The 22,656-nt window shown below is 39.5% G+C and overlaps 1 protein-coding gene, 1 long non-coding RNA gene, 1 other non-coding gene and 1 pseudogene across 7 annotated transcripts; 2 read left to right on the forward strand and 2 right to left on the reverse strand.

Moving 5' to 3' along the window:
- The first annotated feature begins 1,638 nt into the window (after positions 1-1,638).
- LOC148296246 (small nucleolar RNA R71) lies at positions 1,639-1,745 on the forward strand. Its single transcript, XR_015834265.1, has one exon. It is a non-coding gene; the product is annotated as a small nucleolar RNA R71 (small nucleolar RNA).
- A 6,426-nt stretch (positions 1,746-8,171) lies between these two features.
- Positions 8,172-12,173, reverse strand: LOC110763238 (putative disease resistance RPP13-like protein 1). 4 transcript variants are annotated; one of them, XM_088248265.1, is made up of 3 exons: positions 11,879-12,173; positions 10,489-10,556; positions 8,172-10,362 (listed from the first exon to the last, which is right to left on the reverse strand). In XM_088248265.1, exon 3 carries the CDS (start codon positions 10,275-10,277, stop codon positions 8,703-8,705), a length of 1,575 nt encoding a protein of 524 aa, XP_088104391.1. In that variant the 5' UTR covers positions 10,278-10,362; positions 10,489-10,556; positions 11,879-12,173; the 3' UTR covers positions 8,172-8,702. The 4 variants fall into 4 exon arrangements, with proteins under 4 accessions (XP_088104391.1, XP_088104390.1, XP_088104392.1 ...); XM_088248264.1 differs by having other exon boundaries at positions 8,172-10,295; positions 11,879-12,172; XM_088248266.1 differs by lacking the exon at positions 11,879-12,173 and adding an exon at positions 10,686-10,926 and having other exon boundaries at positions 8,172-10,295.
- A 2,935-nt stretch (positions 12,174-15,108) lies between these two features.
- On the forward strand, positions 15,109-16,427 carry LOC148296247 (uncharacterized). The gene is made up of 3 exons (XR_015833380.1): positions 15,109-15,241; positions 16,038-16,163; positions 16,252-16,427. It is a non-coding gene; the product is annotated as an uncharacterized LOC148296247 (long non-coding RNA).
- Positions 16,428-17,062: 635 nt separating this feature from the next.
- LOC110774492 (putative disease resistance RPP13-like protein 1) lies at positions 17,063-22,532 on the reverse strand (annotated as a pseudogene). The gene is made up of 3 exons (XR_015833379.1): positions 18,289-22,532; positions 18,003-18,145; positions 17,063-17,585 (listed from the first exon to the last, which is right to left on the reverse strand). The product of XR_015833379.1 is annotated as a putative disease resistance RPP13-like protein 1 (transcript).
- Positions 22,533-22,656: the final 124 nt, after the last annotated feature.

Consider the following 22,656-nt stretch of genomic DNA (forward strand, 5'->3'; position numbering starts at 1 on the left):
GAAAAGCAAGAATCAAGAGAGATAGAAGGTTGAGATAGAGCATTAAGCATTTTAAATTCAACAGTTTCACCCAGAACAGTCATGGAAAGGGTGCTATCTTTCACTTTGATAACTGTGTCTGCAGTGGCCATGAATGGCCTGCCTAGGAGAATGCGATCAACATGATCTCCATTTGGATTGTCTTCCATGTCCATCACTACAAAATCAGCAGGGAGAATTAGTGTATTAACTTGAACTAAAATATCTTCTACAATACCTTTTGGATATTTTATAGAATGATCAGCTAGTTCAAGTCGTATTGAAGTCTTCTTCATCCCTTCTAAGCCAAGCTTTTGATACAATGAATATGGCATTAGGTTGACACTTGCTCCCAAGTCCAACATGGCTCTTCCAACCTTATTGCCTCCAATGTTAATGGGAATGTCAAAGCTGCCAGGATCAACTAGTTTTGGTGGAAGCTTCCTTTGCAACACAGCACTTACATTCTGGTCAAGCTTTACATCTTCATTTGGAGCGAAATTGAGCTTGTGAGTTTTCAAGTCCTTGATGAACTTTCCATATGCAGGAATCTGTTCAATAACATCAAGCAAAGGCAAATTGATATTAACTTTACTCAAAATATCATAAATCTCTTTAAAAGCCTTATCTTGCTTTGCTTTCTTAAGACGGCCTGGAAATGGAATCGGTGGAACATATGGAGCGGGTGGCACGTATCTATCTTCTTGAAGATGTGGTGGCACAAATTTGTCATCTCTCTTATGCAATTGGAATTGTTTGGATTCCTGAGAATCTGATTTGGCATTAGGAGCAGATTGAGAAGTTTTGAGATGTTCCCCTTCTGTAGCCGTGGTCTCCTCCTCTTCATCTTCTACAATCACAACATCATTTGAAAGATTAGAATCAACTTTACTATCAATGATCTTACCTGATCTGAGCACATGAATGGCCTTGGCTTCTTGGTTCTTTGGATTGATCTCGGTTTGGCTTGGCCATTTCCCAGGTGCTCTTTGAGTTATTTCAGCAGCTAATTGGCCTATTTGAACTTCCAATTTGGCAATGGTAGCTTGTGTAGTTTGCTGGAAATTGGATTGGTTGATTGCCATCTGCTTAACTATATCCTCCAATGATGATGTTTGTTGTGGCTTTTGGAATGAAGGGGGATTGGCTTGATTCTGAGTATTCCTCCATGAAAAGTTTGGATGATTCCTCCAACCTGGATTATAACTTTGAGAGTATGGATCATTTCTTGGACCTTGGTTGTAGGAATTTACCAACTTAGCTTGCTCTTGCACAAATTCTGGATATCCAGCCCCAAGTGGACAAGCTATGGTAGCATGGTCAGGAGTTTCGCAAATACTACACACTTCCTTCGGAGGGCTTCTTGAGTTTAATGCAAGAAGAGCATCTAGCTTTTGTTCCAGTTTTGAAATCTGCACACTAGAAGCATCATTAGAACCACTAATAACACGTTTACCTCTTGTATCCGTATGTTGGGTCTCCATTGCTATCTCCTCAAAGAGTTCGTATGTTTCTTCTGGAGTTTTGGTTTTAAAAGAACCACCTGCAAAATTGGTGACTATATTATGACTAGAAGGGGTTAGTCCTTTATAAAACATACGCATTTGAAGCTTCAATGGAATCCCATGATGAGGACATTGGTTGAGCAGCCCATTGAATCTCTCCCATGCTTCACAAAACGATTCATCATCTTGCTGTGCAAATAACAAGATCTTATCCCTAAGCATGTCGGTCTTTTGCGTGGAGAAGTATTTCTCCAAGAACTTCTTTTGAATGGCAGCCCATGTAGTGAGTGAACCAGGCTTCAAAGAATTCAACCAATATTTCGCCTTATCCTTCAAAGTGTATGGAAACACTCTCATTCGAAGTTGATCTTCTGTCACACCTGTCAAGGGAAAAGAACTCACAACATTAAAAATATCCTTTATATGAGTTAATGGATCTTCATTAGGTAAACCATAAAAGGAAGGCAGCATATTAAGATGAGAAGATTTAAGCTCATAATTTCGAGCTACAGTGGGCAGCAAAATGCTTGAAGGAGATGCTGGAATTGTTGGGATATCAAGTTCTCCCATGAACTCATTGGCAGCCATCTCTTCTTCTTCTTCTTCTTGGTCTGAACTTGCTTCCGAATTTGAAGGTGAAGAACCAGGAAGTTCAGTGTGGAGAGCAATACTTGTAAATGTGGCAAGAGCTTGCTCTTTTGCAGTTGACAACTCTCTTTCTAGACGATTATGAACTTCAGAGATCACCCGGTTGGGTTGCAACGATGGTCCTGCGTTCAAAGATCTGGAGCGTTGGAACGAAGACCTCACTTGTTCAAGGAACGGTCTTTTAGACATAAACTACCTGAAACAGAAAATTAGATTAATTAGAAACACTAAAAAGAATAAGGTAACCTTGGGCACATAACCAGGGAAGAACTTTCGTTCAGTCCCCGGCAACGGCGCCAAAATTTGTTGTTAATTATTATGTTAACTCGCAATTGTACGGGGCAATTAGTAGTATAGCAAGACAAGTACGAGGTCGTACCCACGAAGACTGAGAAGTTCAAATTAGTTATGTACGTAGATTACCGAATTCAAGAAGTTAGGAAGTTAAGTCTAAAACAGAAATTAAAGTGAGAGTGATTGTGATTGTGAAAGGAAGTGAGCAAACTGAAATTGCAAATGAAAGCAAATAAACAAGTGTAACAAAGAGTGGTTTTAAGAGTTGGAAAACAGATTTGGAGACTAGGGCATTCGAATCACCATAACAATTCAATTCTGGGTTATATGGAGTCAAGTAACAAGTCTAATTCAAATTCAAAGATTGATTCTAGCTAAAGTATGATTAGGCCATGGTGTTTGGTCCTAACCTTGTGTTCCTAATTCCCTAATTTGATCATTTGTTGTCTAACCTAAAATTAAGCATTAGGAACCCATTAAGCATAGAAGAACAATTTAAACAACCAAGCATGTATCTAATCCCTGTTGTCGAATGTCCATACATACTCTTCCTATTCATAGTTCAATTCGAATTAAAGCATGGTGTCTACTCTTAATTCAAACCAATATAGTTAACAAACAAGTTCTAATGGTGATCAATCATTCAAACAAGCATGTTAACTTATAAGCATAATGAATAAGAACATGAATCATGAATCAAACTTGAAACTCCAAACTTATAAACCCAGAATATTCATGTTAGGTTACATCGAAGCCCTAGTTATGGATTTAGCTACTCATAATGGAAAAGAAACTAAAATAGAAATGGGAAAACATAATGAATGCCATAAGAGTAGAAAAACCCTTTTCTGAAGTTCTTGTAGTGTCCAATGCTTCTCCAAGAGCTTCTCCACGTCTAGAAGGATGTATGAAGGATATGGAGGTGATTTGAGATGAGCTTGAGTGAGTGGTGATGGCTGAGAAAGAGGAAATTCGTAGGGAAATGGAAGGGAGGTTTTCTGGAGCTGTTTTGGTGATTTTGGGGCAGTTTAGAGTATTGGGTTGATTGCTTGAGTGTTTGGGGTTGTGGGAATGTATGAGGATGATTTCTGGATGATGGAAGTGTGGAGGATGGCTGAAGTGAATTTTGTAGCTTGAAGACTCCTCTATTTATAGGGCTAAGAGGGAGGAACATCATGATGAAATCCAACACCACCATTCCTCATTTAATACAACCCATAACTCCCACTTCATCTTGTCTATGTTAGTGTGGTTGGAATCAATCCCATCCCATACTTCTTTTGCTGCACCTCAAGCTTTCTTCACATGGGATCAAAGGTGATCAATTGTGGCTGCCTTTTGCTGCCAACCCATGTGGTCTTCTTTTGGTTGTTGAACAAAAACGAGTCTTCTGAACCAGACTTGGTGTAGGAAGGCCAGAGGTTTCAAAACTTATCCAATGGGGCTCAAATTTGGATATGTTATAGTAGACACCCATTGGAACAACTTCTATGAAGAAAGTATTCCCATCGGAGCAGTAGAAGTATGCGTTTTGGGACTTACAATTTGGCTGCCGAACAGAGACTGGAGTTGACTTCATTTCATTTATGCTTTACATGCATGCACATGCTTTCTCTATAATAACTCCAGCATGTACCAACTTGATCCTTTAGACTTTCATAGCTGGAATGCCTCCCCACTTCACTCATTATGTTGGATCCAAAGTCAGTTGCAGCATGGGTGAGGCACATGGAGGCACATGACAAAGCTGGCAGCTGCAAATCCTCCTGAGCAGGGTTGAGTGTTGGGTGGGCTGAGCACTCCACAAATGTCCAATTGGGCTGAACTTTGGATATGTTGTACTAGACACCCATTGGAACAAGTTTCATGAAGATCTTCACCTTATCCAAGCCCCATAGCATGCTGATCCAAGGCCAAGAAGCTGACCTACGAAATTGGGCTGGAAAGGAGTTGTAGCCAAAATGTGTTTGTCTTTAAGCCCTTCTTCCATTCACCCAAATCAAGCCTTAACATGCATGGATTACATCATTTCCTATCCAAAGTCATCATTGTTACCTAAATGTCAATTAACTGAAAGATAAACACAAAAAGGATTAAAAGCACAAGTTTAACTCAAAAACATAACCAAATCATAAGCTAGAAGGGTACAAAATGATATACAATTATGAACCGATCAGACAACTTCGGGCCCAGAGGAGAAGCCGACCAGACAGCGGTAGCAAAAGGGCATTGGACAAAAAGATGCAGGGAAGATTCCTCAGAAGAGATACACCTCACACAGTCTGTACCAATATCCACTTTCCGATGATACAACCTTACTCGGGTAGGAATAATGTCCCAAGCAACTTTCCAAGCACAAATTTTAACTTTCGGAGGGATCTTGGCACGCCAGATCGCAGACCAAAACTTCTTATCAGTCTCAACAACAGCAACAGGAAATTGAGGGAGGGTCACCTCCCCACTTATCAGCCAATCCCGGGCAACACCATAGGCACTGCGAACGGTGAAACAACCATTTGGCACGTGGTGCCAAATCCGACGATCTTGAGGCTTGCGAAAGCTCAAAGGGATCGAACTAATAGCCTCCACCTCCCCCACCGGGAAAAGATCATGGAGGAGTCGAAAATTCCAGTTTCCGTCAGCCTCAAGGAGGGCATCCACTCTCAGATTTCGGAAAGAGTCATGGGGTGGGGGGGAGAGGACTTGGAAAGAAGGAAGTCTAGGGATCCACTTATCAAACCACACCCTAATGGAAGACCCATTGCCGACTTGCCAACGCATCCCTCTCTCCAGAACCTGTTTGGCAGCAAAGATGCTACGCCAACAAAAGGAAGGGTTATTTCCTTCTGGGGCCAATAAGAAGTCAGAACCAGGGTAGTACTTAGCCCGGAATAAGCGAGCCACCAAAGAGTTTGGCTGTTGACAAAGCCGCCATCCTTGTTTGGCCAAAAGAGCTAAATTGAAAGCACGGAGTTCACGGAAGTTCAGACCACCTTCCAACTTGAAGTTGCACAACTTCTTCCAAGGCAGCCAATGAATCTTACGTTTGTCTTTATCCCCACTCCACCAAAATTTGGCAACAGCACTATTTAATTCATCACAAAAGCCTTTAGGAAGCAAAAAGCAGTTCATGGTGTAAGTTGGCAGAGATTGAGCCACTGCCTTAATCAAAATCTCCCTACCAGCCCCACTCAAAAGCTTACCTTTCCACCCTTTAAGCTTATTCCACAACTTTTCTTTGAGGGAAGCAAAGACCATGCGTTTGGCCCGACCCACAAAAGTAGGCAAACCAAGGTACTTTTCATGGACCGAGACACAGAGCACCCCCAAAATACTAGAAAGCACAGCACGAGTGTGTTCCTTCACATTTTTGCTGAAGACCACGCTGCTTTTTAGGAGATTGACAACCTGACCTGAGGCTAGTTCATAAGACCGCAGAATTTTCATCACTTGAGAACATTCATCCCTAGAAGCTCTAGCAAAAATGAAGCTGTCATCTGCAAAGAGTAAATGATGTATACTTGGGGCGTTCCTGCAAATTTTAACCCCCTGGATTAAACCATCCCGCTCTCTACTAGAAATCAGAGCAGACAACCCTTCCACACACATAAGGAACAAATACGGGGATATGGGATCCCCTTGTCTCAACCCGCGAGAGGGAACCACAAAGCCTGTTGGGACTCCATTAATCAAAAAGTAATAAGAGACAGAAGTAACACATCTCATGATCATATCAACCCACTGGAGATTCAGACCCAGCCGCAACATCATAGCCCTTAAAAAAGACCATTCAACCCGGTCGTAAGCCTTGCTCATATCTAGTTTAATAGCCATGGAACCTGAATTCCCACCACGCTTGCCATGCAAATGGTGCGCAACCTCTGCCGCAACAAGAGAGTTATCAGAAATCAAACGCCCAGGGACAAAGGCACTATGAAAGGGAGATATAATAGAATCCATCATTGGTTTCAGTCGGTTCGTCAAAACCTTAGCAGCAATCTTATAAAGCACGTTACAGAGACTGATAGGGCGGATTTGCGACATATCCTGAGGAGACTGAGTTTTAGGAATCAGGGCCACATGAGTGAAGCAGATTTGTTTAAGAAAACCATTCCCCAACAAGAAAGAGCGAACTGCACAGACCACATCATCACCGACGATATTCCAGAATTTTTGAAAGAAGACTGGAGCCATACCATCAGGGCCAGGGGCAGTGGAGGGGGCCATGGAAAACAGAGCCAACCTAATCTCTTCGGCTGAAAATTCTACACACAAAGCATCATTCATTGTACTAGTGAATTTGGGCTCAACCACCTCTAACACCTCATGAACAGCGGAAGTATTCTCTCCCTGCGCCAAGAAAATCTTCCTGAAATGATCCAGAACGATGACCTTAATGCCTTTTTCATCGTCGTGCCAAACTCCTTGAGCATCTTTAAGCCCCTTTAAGCAATTCCTACGTTTCCGATTTGAGGCTTGCTGGTGAAAGTACCGAGTATTCCGATCCCCATTCTTAAGCCACAGAGAGCGAGAGCGTTGTCGCCAGTAAATTTCCTCGCAAGAAAGGAGGGAATCGAGCTGCCCCATCAAGGCCTTCTGCTGAGCATGCACCAGACTAGAAGGGGGCAAATTCCAAAGGACCTCAAGAGAGTTCTGGATTCCTTCCAATTCAGCCTTAAAATGACCGAAGGTGTGCCTGTTCCAGTGAAGTAAAGCAAACCTGGTTGCTTTGAGTTTCTCACACACTTGAGCCATAGGCACTCCGGGAGCAGCTGTGCTCCAGCCAGACCGAACTATCTGCTCACATTCCGAATGCTGGAGCCAAAACTCCTCAAAACGGAATCTGCGCCTTGATTGAGAAGCAGTCCGAGAGACTCCAGTTCGCACCTCGATAAGGACGGGCAAGTGATCAGATTTACTAGGAGCCAAATGCACCACACGATGATGGGGGAACTTGTCCCGCCAAGGAAAGTTAGCAACAGCACGATCCAACCTGCAAGAAATCCCACCAGACCTGGATGAAGACCAAGTGAAAGGACTCCCTACGAAGCCAAGGTCAGAAAGATCACTATCAGCGAGGGCATCTCTGAAGTTATCCATCTGCCATTCAGATCTTAAGAGACCACCGCACTTCTCCTGATTACTTAGGATTTCGTTGAAATCCCCAAAGCACAACCACGGTAAGGAGGACTGCTGACCCAAACGAGATAGGATATTCCAAGAGAAAGAACGATCAGACACTTGGGGGCAGCCGTAGAACCCAGTCAGTCTCCAAACTCCTACCGAGTCACCCGAATCGCACTCAGCATCAATATGATTGAGAGAGGAAGATTTGATGACAATATTCACTTCCTCCCTCCACAGGAGGCAAAGGCCACCAGCACTGCCCCTGCTTGGAACAACGAACAAATTCGAGAACCCCAACCGGAATTTAATTTGCTCCATCTTCGCCATGCTACATCTTGTTTCACTAAGAAAAATCACTTTTGGCCTTTTTTGGTGAATGAGGTTCACCACCGCCTGAACAGTCGGAGGGTTCCCAAGCCCCTGACAATTCCAGCTCAAAAGGTTCATGAAGCTCGACGAGAGGGGGCCTTCCCAAAATAGAGCACAGACCACAGCCAATAGAGGCTAACGAGAAAGAACCAAAAAGGTTCCTCACGAGTTGGACAAGAGTCAGAAAACATGCATCAGCTACTTGACAGAGGAACAAACACCTGGCGTGCTTCTTCACTAGCCACACTGCACAGACCGACTTAGGAAAAAACCTTGAAGCCCGTCGCAAGCAGATAACCCAATTGCAAAAAGCAAAGGGAAAATAGCATCAAACTAGTAACAATGTAGAAAAATTTACTACACACAGAGCCGACAAAGCGGGAGTGCAGACAGAAAAGGGGGCAACCAAAGAAAAAGAAGAAAAAAAAGGGGGGGTAGGGGTTAGATGGTGGATCTGGCAGAGGAAAAGCAGAAAGGGTGAAAGAGTTGAAAAAGAGGGGAAGGGCCCGCCAGTAAAGGAGGTTAAAAGAGATGGGGAGCGAGTCTGGGTTAGGGAGGGGGGGAAAAGTGGGATTGAGAAAAGGAAGAGAAGTTGGGTGTGGGGTAGGTCTGGAATAGTGAATAGCAAAACAGGGGGAGGCGTTGGATAGGGGAAGGAGGCCCGCTAGAAAAGAAGGGAAGCTGCCTGAGGGGGGGTGAGCCAGAGAGAACTCTTAGTGCCCACAGTAAGTACGATAGTGCTTATCCAGAAGGATAGAAGCAGCCTTTCTTCTTGTCCTCCAATCTAAAACAAGTATTTCCTGCTGCCCATTGTGCCAAATCAGTAACAAGGTCATGCATTACATATCGTGAATTGTTTTCACTTGCCTTTTGAAATAATGACCTACATAATAGCTCTTGAAAATAGTCGTGCCCTAAATCCTCCATTTGTCTATTGGCTTCTGGTGGTTGTTGAATCAAACCCTCTGCCATCCATAAAAGGATCAATTGCTTCTCCCCAAATTCATAGTCATTTGGAAATATTGAGCAATAGGCAAAACACCTCTTCAAGTTGGAAGGAAGATAGTGATAGCTCAACTTTAATACCGGAAGAATGTCACTCTTACCTGATAAATTCCACAATTTGTTGTTCAATATTTCTTCCCATTCGTTTATTTCTTTCTGACGTAAAAGCCCACCAAGAGTTCTTGCTGCTAAGGGCAATCCACTGCATTTTTCAGCAATTTTTTTCTGAAGCAACTCAAAATTTGGTGGTCTATCATTGTTAATGTTCACAAATGCATGCTGCTCAAATATTTCCAAACAATTATCATCTGACATATACTCCAAGTTATGAACTTCGGTGGCTCCCATAATCTTTGCAACATTTAGGTCACGTGTTGTCACAATTATCTTACTTCCTTGTGCTCCAACACTAAAAGGGGATTGAAGTCTTGTCCACAGATCATATAAATCACCTTTGTTCCAAATATCATCTAAAACAATTAAAAACTTTTTGCCTCTTAACTGCTCATTCAAATCATGCTGCATTTTACTGAACTCCTCTACTTTAACGGGTTGAGATGTGACTGATTCAAGAATTGCCTTCGTCACTCTTACAACGTTGAAGTCACCGGACACAGACACCCACACCTTCAGCTCGAACTCCTTCATGACATCACTGTTGTTGTTGAAAGCAAATTGAGCAAGTGTTGTCTTCCCAAGGCCAGGCATGCCAACAATGGCAACAACATCAAAGCTGACATTACTATGCTCATCGCTCGACAACATTTCTAATATTTTTGCTTTCTCTCCATCTCTTCCAACAACGGTTAGTCCACCCAACACGCCCGAAGTTGGTGGCCTTGACCATGCTTTACTAGACGTCCCAGTGTCCTTTAAACCAAACTCATCTTTCCGTTCAGAGATCCCTTGCAACCGCTCTGTAATCTTCTTTATTTCAGAGTTCATATCGACATTGAGTGTCAGTTTAGAGAATGATCTCCGCACCTTTTTACTTGTCCAGCACCTTTTTACTTGATCACGTCCCTCTATCTGGCGCTTCAATATTTTAGTAGCAAATTTGTCCAGCACGTCTTCTACATCATAAGCCAAGTCTCTGAGTTCATCCAGCCACAATTTCACACCATGATCTGTCAGTTGCTTCTCCTCCGCATCATTCAGTACCGCTACGATTACAGACAAATTGTCACTCCATTTATTCAGCTTTTTGTCGACGCCCTTTACGAGACCAAAGTTGTTGAGGATCTCGCGAGGCCCCAACCTGTCGAGCAGCACCTGAAGGAACGCCCCAAGAAAAATCTCTCCCACTGCCATACTTGTTGATAATTAAGACTGAAGAGACACACACAAGCAGCCAAAAAAGTAAGGAAGTTTTCTTCAACAATATGAACACGCACAACTGCACAAATTACGTTAAAAAAAAAATACTAGTTTTAGCTGGGGGAACAAGAATAACGCAGGAAGCCAAATATAAAACAAAATGAAATAATTACTTAGGATATTTCAGTTCAGAATAAGCACTTACATGGAAATTTTGATATCTGATTTTGCTTGAGATCCAAAAATCCACACTGAACAAATTAAGACGCACAACTGCAGAAATTAAGTGAAAACTTAGTTTTACTTAGGATGTGTAGGTCTCATTGATGAATGTATGTATGGCATATAAAAACATAAATATAAAAGATTGAAATAATTATTATGCTTGCAAGAAGCACTTACATGGAAGCTCAAATCTGATTCTGCTTGTGAGCAACAAATCTGGACTGAAGAAGTAGAAAAACAGAGCTTGAGTCTTCCTATAGTTTTGTTCCACTCTACTTTTGGTGGGTCGTTTTGTTTTTGTTTGTTCTGTTCTATTTCCATCAAAGTGACTTTTTGGTTGATATTTTTCATTTTTCTTTTCTGCTTGTATTGTATCAAGCAGGAAAAGTCACTTTGATCGAAATAGAACAGAACAAAAAAAACAAAAAACAAAAACGACTCCACCAAAGGTAGAGTGGAACAAAACTAGGAAGACTCCAGCTCAGTTCCACTTCTTCAGTCCAGATTTGTTGCGCACAAGCAGAATCAGATTTATTGTATCATTAACGTTGAGATTAACGTTATTTTATTATATCATTTTGATCCATTTGAAGATTAAAGTCAAGATTTTCATGAGGATCAAAGATTTTTATTAGCTTGAAATTACCGATTAAGGGTTCGTTAGAGCTTGCCTTTGAAATGACTACAAGCTAAAAATGCTTCTAACTGCGCTTACAAAAACATTACGCTTATAACAAAATTTCTTATATATGAACAAAATGAGTAAAAATAATTCTTTTAAGAAACAGTACCAAATGAGACAATAATGTGAAAAAAGAAGAAGGAAATAGTATATATATAAGTCCCCTTTTATTGAGAGATCACTCAAATAAATTTATATATATTTATGATTCTGGTTTGCTTCTGGCTCCAAGATAAAAACCTAAAAATATTCCTTTAACTGCTGCCACCAGCACGTTACATAGAAAAGTAGAAGCTGATAATTGAGTTTTGAATCAATCGTGTGTCTAGTCTATTTTAAGAGCAGTTCTTGAATATCGCTTGTATAAAAAAAATATATATATTACATAACTTTGGCAGTGGCTTGGGGCCTTTATGTTGCCTCGCCACCGTCGATGACAGCGAGCCTTTTTTTATTTAATAAAAATCATAAATCAGTTTTGAAAAAATGAATAAAAAATTCTTCAAAGTTTCTATTGTTGTATCTTACGAAATAGATAAAGAAAACAGGAAGTCTGAGCAGATAAATACAGTCGCTCTTTCTTTGATAAAAAAAAATTATTATTATTATATTGCGCAAAACAAATAAAATACAAGAAACTAAAAGAAACAAAAAATAAAAGGCCCCGAACAGAATAAATCAAAAGTACCTGCAGTTTAAGTATCAGCAGCAGATTTCTTCACGAATTACCAAATACCGAAGGTGTCGCAGTGAACAAGAAGGAAAATTCAAAGGCAATACACAGTTACACACTTTTAGAACAAAAGAGATCAAGAAAGCCAGAACCAAGACATAATATATATGAAGATGGATGAGTGTAGAAGCTGATAATTGAGTTTTGAATCAATAGTGTCTAGTCTATTCTAATGGTCCAGCTCCAGCTCATGCCGCGTCCTTCTGTCAGATTATGTTTGATCCTAACATGGTTTTTTTTTAAACTCACTCACATCACACTTGCTTTTGTCCAGCCACATATTATGATTAATTTCACCAATAAATTTTGATGAGGTTGGTCACATATTGGTTCTCCCTCACTCTCATTTCATGGAAGTTCAAACGGGCCCTATGAGCCAAGTGCATGAATTTCCTCATGATTAATATCATTTCAATCGCTCTCTTGACCTTCGCTGGCCACCGTCGTCGTCCGATCCAAAGATATTGCAAAATTAATGCATCCAACTAACTCAATCAAAAAAGTTGCATCCAATTAATGATGTTCTTAGAATATTGATACAAAATAAATTAGGTGTTAAAAAGATATTTATTTTTACAAAAATAATGCATCCAACTAACTCAACCAAACAAGACACGTCAAATTAATGATGTTCTTGGAATATTGATACAAAATAAATTAGGTGTTAAAAAATATTTAATATATCTATTACGACAAAGACTCATTCACAATCATGGTGATTATTCAAAAGGTGTAACATCCCTGATACAATTTAATCGATTTAATCAAATTTAATTCTTTTGTGAATTTTCAATTTTTGCCCTTGGGAGTAGGGGTACTTTGGTCACTTTAAGAAAAAAAAAACATTTATTGTATGACATTACGTAATGGTGTAAGTTTGTGTTATCTTATATGAGGCCCCAGTTTAAGGTTAGCACAGGGCCCTCAAAATCTCAAGACCAGCCCTGTGAACAACTCTTTATTTACGTATCCGGAATTAAATATATTTCATCTTAAACCAGTCTTATAAATTTATTCTTCCACTCTGAGGCTCTAGTGTGCTTTATTGCCATTGAAAGTACATTTCATCTTAAACTCTACAATTTTGTATGCATTCAGTGATAGAAGTGGGAGTATTGTTAGTTCATTACTAGACTGTTTGTCTCGTGTCATAAGTTTTGCAATGCAGAATGTACAGTATGGAGATTCTTTTTAAGAGAAGATACGAGATTAGAGCATAAGGTAGATGACCACAGTTCATGATTGTTGTAAGTAATTTTATTTTTGTGTGGATGTTGATTTCGTTTATAAAATTACATATTATATATATTTATGCGGTAATCTTTTGGGTGTTGATGATAAAAATGCAAGAAAGAACATTGAGAAAATAAAGTAGCATCCAAGAGGCATCGCCCGTGTGACATGTGATGGGAGCTATGCTAAGCTGGAGAATTTGAGCAGTGGTGGCGTTTTGTGGCTTGGGAAGTGACAAGTATTTATAGTGGCAGCTGTAGGATTTGTAGCGGGTTACACGTCGCCACGTAGCCATCAGATAAAACTCAGATGTGTAGAAGTCATAATAACCATTTTATTTGCAGGATTATGGGATAAGGGTAGAACAATTTATGTCAAAAATGTAGAATTTTATGTATACAGATAAGTCTTAGGGAAAAAATATAGCATTATTGGCAAAAATAATTTTAGATTTGTCAACATTTCATAAGTTTGAAAATGTTCCCTAATATATATATATATATTTTATACAAACATTATTAATTCTAATGCAGAGGGAAACACATCCGCTCTAGTCAATTTGATTAAGTCTATGTATGCATGAACATCTTAGATTAGGCTACAAAGGTCTGTGGTAGATTAGTCATATTCAATTTAGATTTTATCTGTCATATACTTCACTACGAGTTTGTAAGACCGAATCGAATTTTTGACCTATCCTAGTAATTATTATTATTATTTTATTTCTAAAGAATTGACTCGAGACGATGTTACTAAAGTTCGGTTCTTCACAAATAAGTCCTTTAAAAAGCATTTGCAATTCACACTGGAAATAAATTTGGTAGTGATATTTGTGTTAGGTGTGTGATATATGACAATGATTTTTGCCTTACGAACGACCACTATTTTGCATAGCATAGCTCCCGTCGCATTCTATATCCTTCCATCATGATCTATGCCAAATTAACCCACAACCATTGCAAGGGTGAGAAATCATTTGAAATCCTTTTATTTTTTTCGCATTTCCTCTTTTTTGTTTAAATCTTGACACATAAGGACTGTAATAGTCCAAAAGACCAATCCAACTCTTAGATTTGTAATCGGTACCCCATATATGACCTTACTCTACAAGATGGGGCAGCGCTGGAAGGTACTTATAATGTATCCAGCTGTGAGATTATATTGTATAAACCTGTCAACTCAACTGAACATAGAATCCTCTAGGCAACAAAAGTTAAGAGTCTAACAAGACCTAAAAACAATGGGATGCCAACACCAAAAGGTACTAAAAAATTCAGAGTTGAAAGAAATAAAAAGAAAACAAACGATGAAGATGTCAGCGCAACCAAATTGGTATATACAATTCAGTGCCTAACCAACTGAGGATGAAGGTAAAAAAATAAAACATAAAAAAATAAGAATAATAATAATAATGTATATGAATATGTAATATCTCACTTCTTGCGGTTCCTTATTTACAAATGCCTAGTGCATTGACATGACCCCAAAAAAAAAACGCAATCTTCTCTGAAAGACATAATGCTTCAAGTAAATGGTTGTCCAAAAACTGGTAAGGGATCTATGTAAAGATTGTCTTTCTTTCACATGCCAGGATGCAACTGCAAAAGCAAGAGATATCTGCTCTTAAACTAACCCTGTAACTAACTCATTATATCTTAGAGCAAGTAACGCTTTAATTTAACGTTGCATCAACCATTACAACATTGATGAATAATTCTATACAGGCCTGGGTTCTTTATATTCTTGTCATATGATTGTTTTTGTCTCGTGTTATAAGTTTTTCATTGCAGAATGCACATATGAAATCTGCTTCCCACCCATTGTAATGGCTACACAGGTGTCATGATGTTATGTGGTTCCCAGTTTTTTATATGTTTGACAGTTTCAATAGGCTAGTAGCCGTTTGGTGTCATATGACTGATTACAATTTTTCAATTTCTTTTAGATTGGTACGGGTGTAACAAATGCATTGATTAATGCACGAAAAGCTATCGATAAATCTTTTGCTGGTGAAGCAGAGGATGTTCCCATATTATCAACTAGTGTAGCCTATGGAGTTTATATGGCAGTTTCTAGCAATCTAAGGTACACAGGTTTTCTGCAGATTTAAGTAATCTATTTATTATTTACTCTAACCTTCATGAACTGACAGCATAAACCATTAACAAACTTTTCAAGACTGACTGAAGAAACTTGGTATTTTAAAGAGTTACTATCATATCCATGGAGAATAGTATCTATCCAAAAAAACCATTTGTGGCATTTCTGGATGGAACTGGGCCTTTCTAGTTATCGAGAAGCTTTTTATCTTAAGAGCACATGGGGAAAAGAGAAACAAGCTCTTCTAACTATTTGAATCCATATATAGTCTCCAGAACATGTTGACAGAAGAAACCCTTTATAAAAATCATACACCAGTTATTCCTATGCAAAGACACGTGCCACCATAAACATGTCTTAAAAAGAAACTCTTTAACCTCTCAAAATAGAACAGTTATTTATGTGAAAGGACACATGCTTTCCATTATTCTAACAATGGATACAAGATGTGCTGCAGCAAAGGAAGGATCTGCAGAAGACACCTTGAAGAAGGAAATCTTCTGTTTACCATTATTTAGCTTTTTGATTGAGGGAAAAAAAAGAAGACCAATGCTATGATAATTGATGTTGGTTGGATAGGGGGGATTAAAGAAACATGCATCTCATCTTTAAGAGAAGGACTAAGAGATATCCTGATTATTTCATTGACTTATTATTTTATTTGGCAATGACACTACTATTTAATCATTGCTCATAAAGAGTTGAGGCTAGTCGGAAATGATAATAATTTATTTTTGTTATTATTGGAAACGTGCATAATGATATACCTTTTGTTTTAAAGGTACCAAGTTCTCGCTGGAGTAATCGAACAACGAATTCTAGAACCCTTGCTACACAAACACAAGATTATACTGAGTGCAATTTGCTTTGTTGTTCGAACAGGCAACACATTCTTGGGGTCCTTGATGTAAGATCTGAGTTCTCCTTTAATCTCATTATGTTAGTTGGTTGTGTTTTCCTCTACAATTCTCATGATTCTTTATATTGTGGAACAGGTGGGTTGATTATGCACGGTGGGTTGGAATTCAAAAGATACGAGATTAGAGCATAGGGTAGATTACATGATTATTGTAAGTAATTTTATTTTTGTGTGGATATTGATTTTGTTTATGGAATTACAGTGCGGTAACCTTCCGATAAAAATGCAAGAGATGGGCATTTAGAAAATAAACTAGCAACCAAGAGATATCGCCTATATATGCTTGCATCGTGGTGGGGTGGACAATCAGACCAAGCATGATCTTTGCCAATTAACCCATCTGTTTTCTTTATTTCATTTTTGTTTAAATATTGGCATATATAGATTATAATAGTTTAGACAGATAATTGAACTCTTAGAATGTCATATATATCCCCATTTGTAATCCAAATGGCTGTAAATTCATCCATCATATATAGAATCTCTTATTGATGAACTGTTTAACATATAAAAATGGTAAGGACATGCAATTCAACATATAATCCAATAGAGAACAAAATTTCAGAATCGGCTAAGAGTCTAAGACCTAACACAATTGAGATGACATGCAAACACCAAAGAATATAAGTTATTCCTAATGAACCAAAAGAAACAAAGAAAACAACAAACAATGTAGATGTCAGCACAACCATATTGGTCATCAACAATTCAGTGCCAAACCAAGGGTGCATATCTTATTTGATTGATGATGCAATAAGAATTCTGTATATGAATATGTAATATCTCATTGCTTGCTGGAGAGGCGGGTTAAGCCCGGGCAGTGAGCCTGCCTCATTGCACCAAAGTTCAAATTCCCCTCCCCGTAGATTATATTAATTTAGAGTATATTTTTGTTTGTAAAATTTGTATAAAAAAAACTATCTCATTGTTTGCTGTTCCTTCTCACTGTTTACAAATGCCTAGTGAATTGACATGACCCAATAAACAATCCTTCTTGCTTTGATAGGCAGAAAATTTAAAGCAAATGGTTGTCCAAAGAACTGACGAAACTCTATCATAAATATCTTTCTGAGTCCTTTCTGCACCACTGTCACCAGCTGCTGCAGAGGAAGAGGATTCTTTTCTTGAAATTTTGAGTTTGGGCCTATTTAACTCCCATTGCTGCTGAAAGTAGCAATGGATGGTTTCAACTCTTTCTGCAAAGAGGACAATACCATTGTAGGCGTCACACTCGAATCAAGGAGCAAACAAAACATCTGGAGAGAAAAAGAGCATGGCCATACGAGTTTACTATTCCCCTGCTGCGGTTTCTTGAGAAGCTTGAAGGGATGGGAGTTTGAAGACTATTCTGGCACAACACAACATCCACTTCCGTAATCTGTATATAGCATCTGGATATTGGAAGCGTTCCTGCCAATGCAGAAGCACATTCTTTAAAAAAAACACGGTAATCTGTATATAGCATCTGTATTTTTCAGCATGATTCAAAAGATAATTTGGTAAATCATTAAAGTAAAGATGAAGCTTAGTTGCAAATATAATATCTCAGTGCAAATATCAAGAATTTGTCATAAGTATCTGGCAGGTTGAGTCGATATTTCTGTTCAAAAGAACAAAGAACAACATTTGGTTACATGATGTCCTTTAAAAACTGAAGTTGTCCCAACATTTGGTTACAAGTCCTCTAAAGATTGTAGCCAAGCAAACAAAAGAAAGAAAAATATGGGTAAAAGTTTTCTCAGTACAGAGATGACAAAATATTATAAGGCAAACCAAATGGCAAAATATTAAACATCTGAAACTTGCAACAGAAAGTTAGTGATTTACCATCTTCAGTTGATGTTACCACGATATGAAATGACCTTGTTGCTATCCAGTCCTTTCACAGCTCTTCACCCTGCAGCTCCGAAAGCAAGAGAGGCAGTCCCTTCTTTCAACCCTCTCACACTGGACCAGACATCATACGAGGACTGGGTCATGAAGATTGAAGAAGTCAAGAGGGTACAATAGCACAAAGAAAGAGCCAGAACCAGAAAATCAGTAAATTACTTATTTTTTTGAAATGAAACTAAGGTAAACTACTCGCAATAATATGACAGAAAAGGAGTCTCACCATAAAGAGTACAGGGAAAGTGTTGATAATGTTTGAAATTTGAAGTACCTGGGGACAGTGAGAGTCGGAGTTGACCATGTCCATGTCCTCCCATGTGTGGGTGTGGGTTCTCATCATCTTCAAACCGTCTTCTAATCCATTATTTCTATGCAGGGGATGTGGGATATTTTGGGCAGGTATCGTCCTTTACTACCAGGCTGGCATTTATCTTTTAGCAGAGGACACCGACTGATATAAAGTTGCCTCAGTGAAATAGGCAACCCCTCCGCTGGAATATGTGCCAGCTTTGGACAATTCTGGAGTTGAAGAGATCGAAGAGAGGTGAGGAATTGAAAGCCCTTGCTCCTCAGTTTCTTCAGATTTGGGAAGCCCCCAATTGAGAGACGAGTGAGAGTTTTGGGGAGCAGCATCTCCATATCCATCTCCCTGTAACTGTCGGGTGGAAATGAAACCACACTTGGGTCTACACCACTGATGGACAATTTTGTAAGAGAGGTGAGCCTGTGCAACAGCTCCGACAGCGGCTTACAATTCTTGATTCCTCCAATATTCAATTCCTAAAGACAGTTGAGATTGCGCATGTCCGGTAACATCTCCAATTTGTTGCAATTTTCGATTTTGATTTGTCTCAGGCTGGAGGCGGCTGTTGTTGTTGGCGAAAGCAAACCCTCACCACTCAGGCTCGGGATGGAAACCAGACTCCCACAACCAAAAATCTCTAAAGTTTGAAGATTGGTGAGGTGGCATAGGCCCTCTGGTAACGATTTCAGATTTGGGCATAATTTGATGCTAATACGTTCAAGACAATAATTAGTGTTGTCGTGGGCTAACCCATTTAACTGCAGCTCTCTACAATAGAATATTTCAAGGCTTTTAAGCGCCCTGGGAAACAACTGGCCTCTCAATGATAACGACGTTAGAGATTCACATCTCGATATTCCCAAGTGCTCAAGAGAAATATGAGAAGAAGACGAAGACGAAGAACTATCCTCCTCTTTCTCTACTAATGATTTCAAACTTTTACACTGAAATATCTCTATTCTTCTTAGATTTGGGGGAATCCGGTATTTTGCGAAATACAGCAACGAATGACACCCCAGAATCCATATGACTTCAAGGGAAGGAGGCAGACCAACATCTGGGAAAGAAACCAGATTTGAGCATCCAACAATTTGAAGGTGTTGAAGAGCCGTTAGGTGATGCAACCCTTCTGGTACCTTCGAAAGACTTGCACACTTGTTTAAATGTAGATATTTAAGCTTGCAAGTCAATATTTGCAATTGCAGCAACTCCTCTGCTTCTTTTCCCAGCTTTTCAAGGAGGGAAGAGTTGCTTTTAATAACCAAATGATCAAGAGAAATCAAGTATTGCAATACTCTATCCTCATTCTTCAGTGAAGATGTCAGCTCCTCACATCCGCCAATCCTCAATTTTGCAACCTTCCTTAATCCTTTGGTGAATTCCCCTCTTTGGAACCTCACCTCTGAAATATATGAAAGTCCCAAGGACTCTAATAACTCAAACTCAACCCCACTTGTCTTCACCACCGCTTTGCAGCCTTCAATCCATAATCGACCAATTTGTTTATAGTTGGAAATTGAAATCACCAATTCCTCGCATTTAATAATTGTAAGTGTTTCTAATGAATCAAGGTTCTCGAGCAACTTACCCTCCAATTGAGGACAATTGCTGATTGAAAGAAACTTCAAGCAAGGGAAAACCTGATCCTCAAACACAAGAGTCTCTAGTACTGGAAAAGGCAAGCTACCCTCCCCATAAAACTCAGGACCAACACTTTTCACTGCAGCCATTCCTGTAATATAAAGTTCTTTGAGCAAAGGCAGTTGCCCAAGTGGTGGCAAGATTTGACAATTTTTACATTTGTCTAAGCGTACATGCACCATAGTGGAGAATAAACGATCTCCAATCCATGTTGAAAATTCTAATCCAGCATAACCCCTGATGATGAGTTTTTCAAGCATTCTATGAGGTTCTAATCTGTCAAGCACACCTAATTGAGTTTCTCGTGTGTTATCCGACCATTCTAGCACCAATTCATCTACTCTCTCCTTGGATTTTAAGTCAGCCTTCCGTGCATCCTCAGCATCAATCACATTCTCCAACTTTGAGAGCGATAATGTCCCTCGGAGATGGGATAGGGATCCTATCTCTCTTATCCCTGATTCATCACTACCTTTACCCACCACAAAATTAGGCAAAGATTGTAGATTCGTCAATCGACCTAGTTGCGGAGGCATTGCTTTTAGTGAATCTACTTTTGAATTGTTGAGATGACGCAGATTCACTAGATTCCTCAAGTTGATAGGTAGTGCCTTCAAATAACGACAATCTTCAAGTATCAATGTCTGTAAGTTGTAAAGAGTGGTTGTTGATTCAGGCAAACTTGTTATCCTTGTGTGAGAAAGATCAAGATACCGCAGATACTTCAAATTACCAATTGAATCTGGCAGCTCATGAGCTATTTCATAGCCATTCAAAGAAAGCACCCGTAATTATTGCATCTGAGTTAATAAATCAAAAATTACCTTACGAGCCAGATATCTAGTCTGCCAAGTATTTGATAGTGAAAGTGGCAGGAATGTTCGCAAACGTTCAACTTCGCGAAAGGCCTCGAACTTTTGAACTCCATCATAGTCACCAATCATGAAAGACGAATGACGAAAGCATTCAGATTGGAAGTTATCACCTTTCTTGTCCTCCAATCTAAAACAAGTATTTCCTGCTGCCCATTGTGCCAAATCAGTAACAAGGTCATGCATTACATATCGTGAATTGTTTTCACTGGCCTTTTGAAATAATGACCTACATAATAGCTCTTGAAAATAGTCGTGCCCTAAATCCTCCATTTGTCTATTGGCTTCTGGTGGTTGTTGAATCAAACCCTCTGCCATCCATAAAAGGATCAATTGCTTCTCCCCAAATTCATAGTCATTTGGAAATATTGAGCAATAGGCAAAACACCTCTTCAAGTTGGAAGGAAGGTGGTGATAGCTCAACTTTAATACCCGAAGAATATTGTCACTCTCACCTGATAAATTCCACAATTTGTCGTTCAATATTCCTTCCCATTCGTTTATTTCTTTCAGACGTAAAAGCCCACCAAGAGTTCTTGCAGCTAAGGGCAATCCTCTGCATTTTTCAGCAATTTTTTTCTGAAGCAACTCAAAATTTGGTGGTCTATCATTGTTAACAAATGCATGCTGCTCAAATATTTCCAAACAATTATCATCTGACATAGGCTCCAAGTTATGAATTTCGGTGGCTCTCATAATCTCTGCAACATTTTGGTCACGTGTTGTCACAATTATCTTACTTCCTTGTGCTCCAACACTAAAAGGGGATTGAAGTCTTGTCCACAGATCATCTAAATCACGGTCACCTTTGTTCCAAATATCATCTAAAACAATTAAAAACTTTTTACCTCTTAACTGCTCATTCAAATCATGCTGCATTTTACTGAACTCCTCTACTTCAACGCGTTTAGATGTGACTGATTCAAGAATTGCCTTCGTCAATCTTACAACGTCGAAGTCATCGGACACAGACACCCACACCCTCGGCTCGAACTCCTTCATGACATCACTGTTGTTGTTGAATGCAAATTGAGCAAGTGTAGTCTTCCCAAGGCCAGCCATGCCAACAATGGCAACAACATGAAAGTTGACATTATCTCTCGACAACATGTCTAATATTTTTGCTTTATCTCCATCTCTTCCAACAACGGTTAGTCCACCCAACACGCCCGAAGTTGGTGGCCTTGACCATGCTTGACTAGACGCCCCAGTGTCCTTTAAACCAAACTTATCTTTCCGTTCAGAGATCTCTTGCAACCGCTCTGTAATCTTCTTTATTTCAGAGTTCATATCGAAATTGAGTTTCAGTTTAGAGAATGAACTCCGCACCTTTTTACTTGTGCTGGCTTGATCACGTCCCTCTATCTGGCGCTTCAATCTTTTAGTAGCAAATTTGTCCAGCACGTCTTCTACATCATAAGCCAAGTCTCTGAGGTCACCCAGCCACAATTTCAGTTCCACACCATGCCCTGTCAGTTGCTTGTCCTCCGCATCATTCAGCACCGCTACGATTGCAGACAAATTGTCACTCCATTTCTTCAGCTTTTTGTCGACGCCCTTTACGAGACCAAAGTTGAGGATCTCGCGAGGCGCCAACCTGTCGAGCAGCAACTGAAGGAACGCCCCAAGAAAAATCTCTCCCACTGCCATACTTGTTGATAATTAAGTGTGAAGAGACACACACAAGAAGCCAAAGAAGTTTTCTTCAACAATATGAACACGCACAACTGCACAAATTACGTGAAAAAAAAAATACTAGTTTTAGCTGGGGGAA

The sequence above is a fragment of the Prunus avium genome, chromosome 2 (assembly GCF_965620075.1).
Source record: "Prunus avium chromosome 2, drPruAviu1.hap1.1, whole genome shotgun sequence".
Taxonomy (NCBI): domain Eukaryota; kingdom Viridiplantae; phylum Streptophyta; class Magnoliopsida; order Rosales; family Rosaceae; genus Prunus; species Prunus avium.

What these genes read in the sequence shown, in the direction of transcription:
- LOC110763238 (XM_088248265.1), bottom strand. Translation starts at nt 10,277, where the DNA reads ATGGCAGTGGGAGAGATTTTTCTTGGGGCGTTCCTTCAGGTGCTGCTC.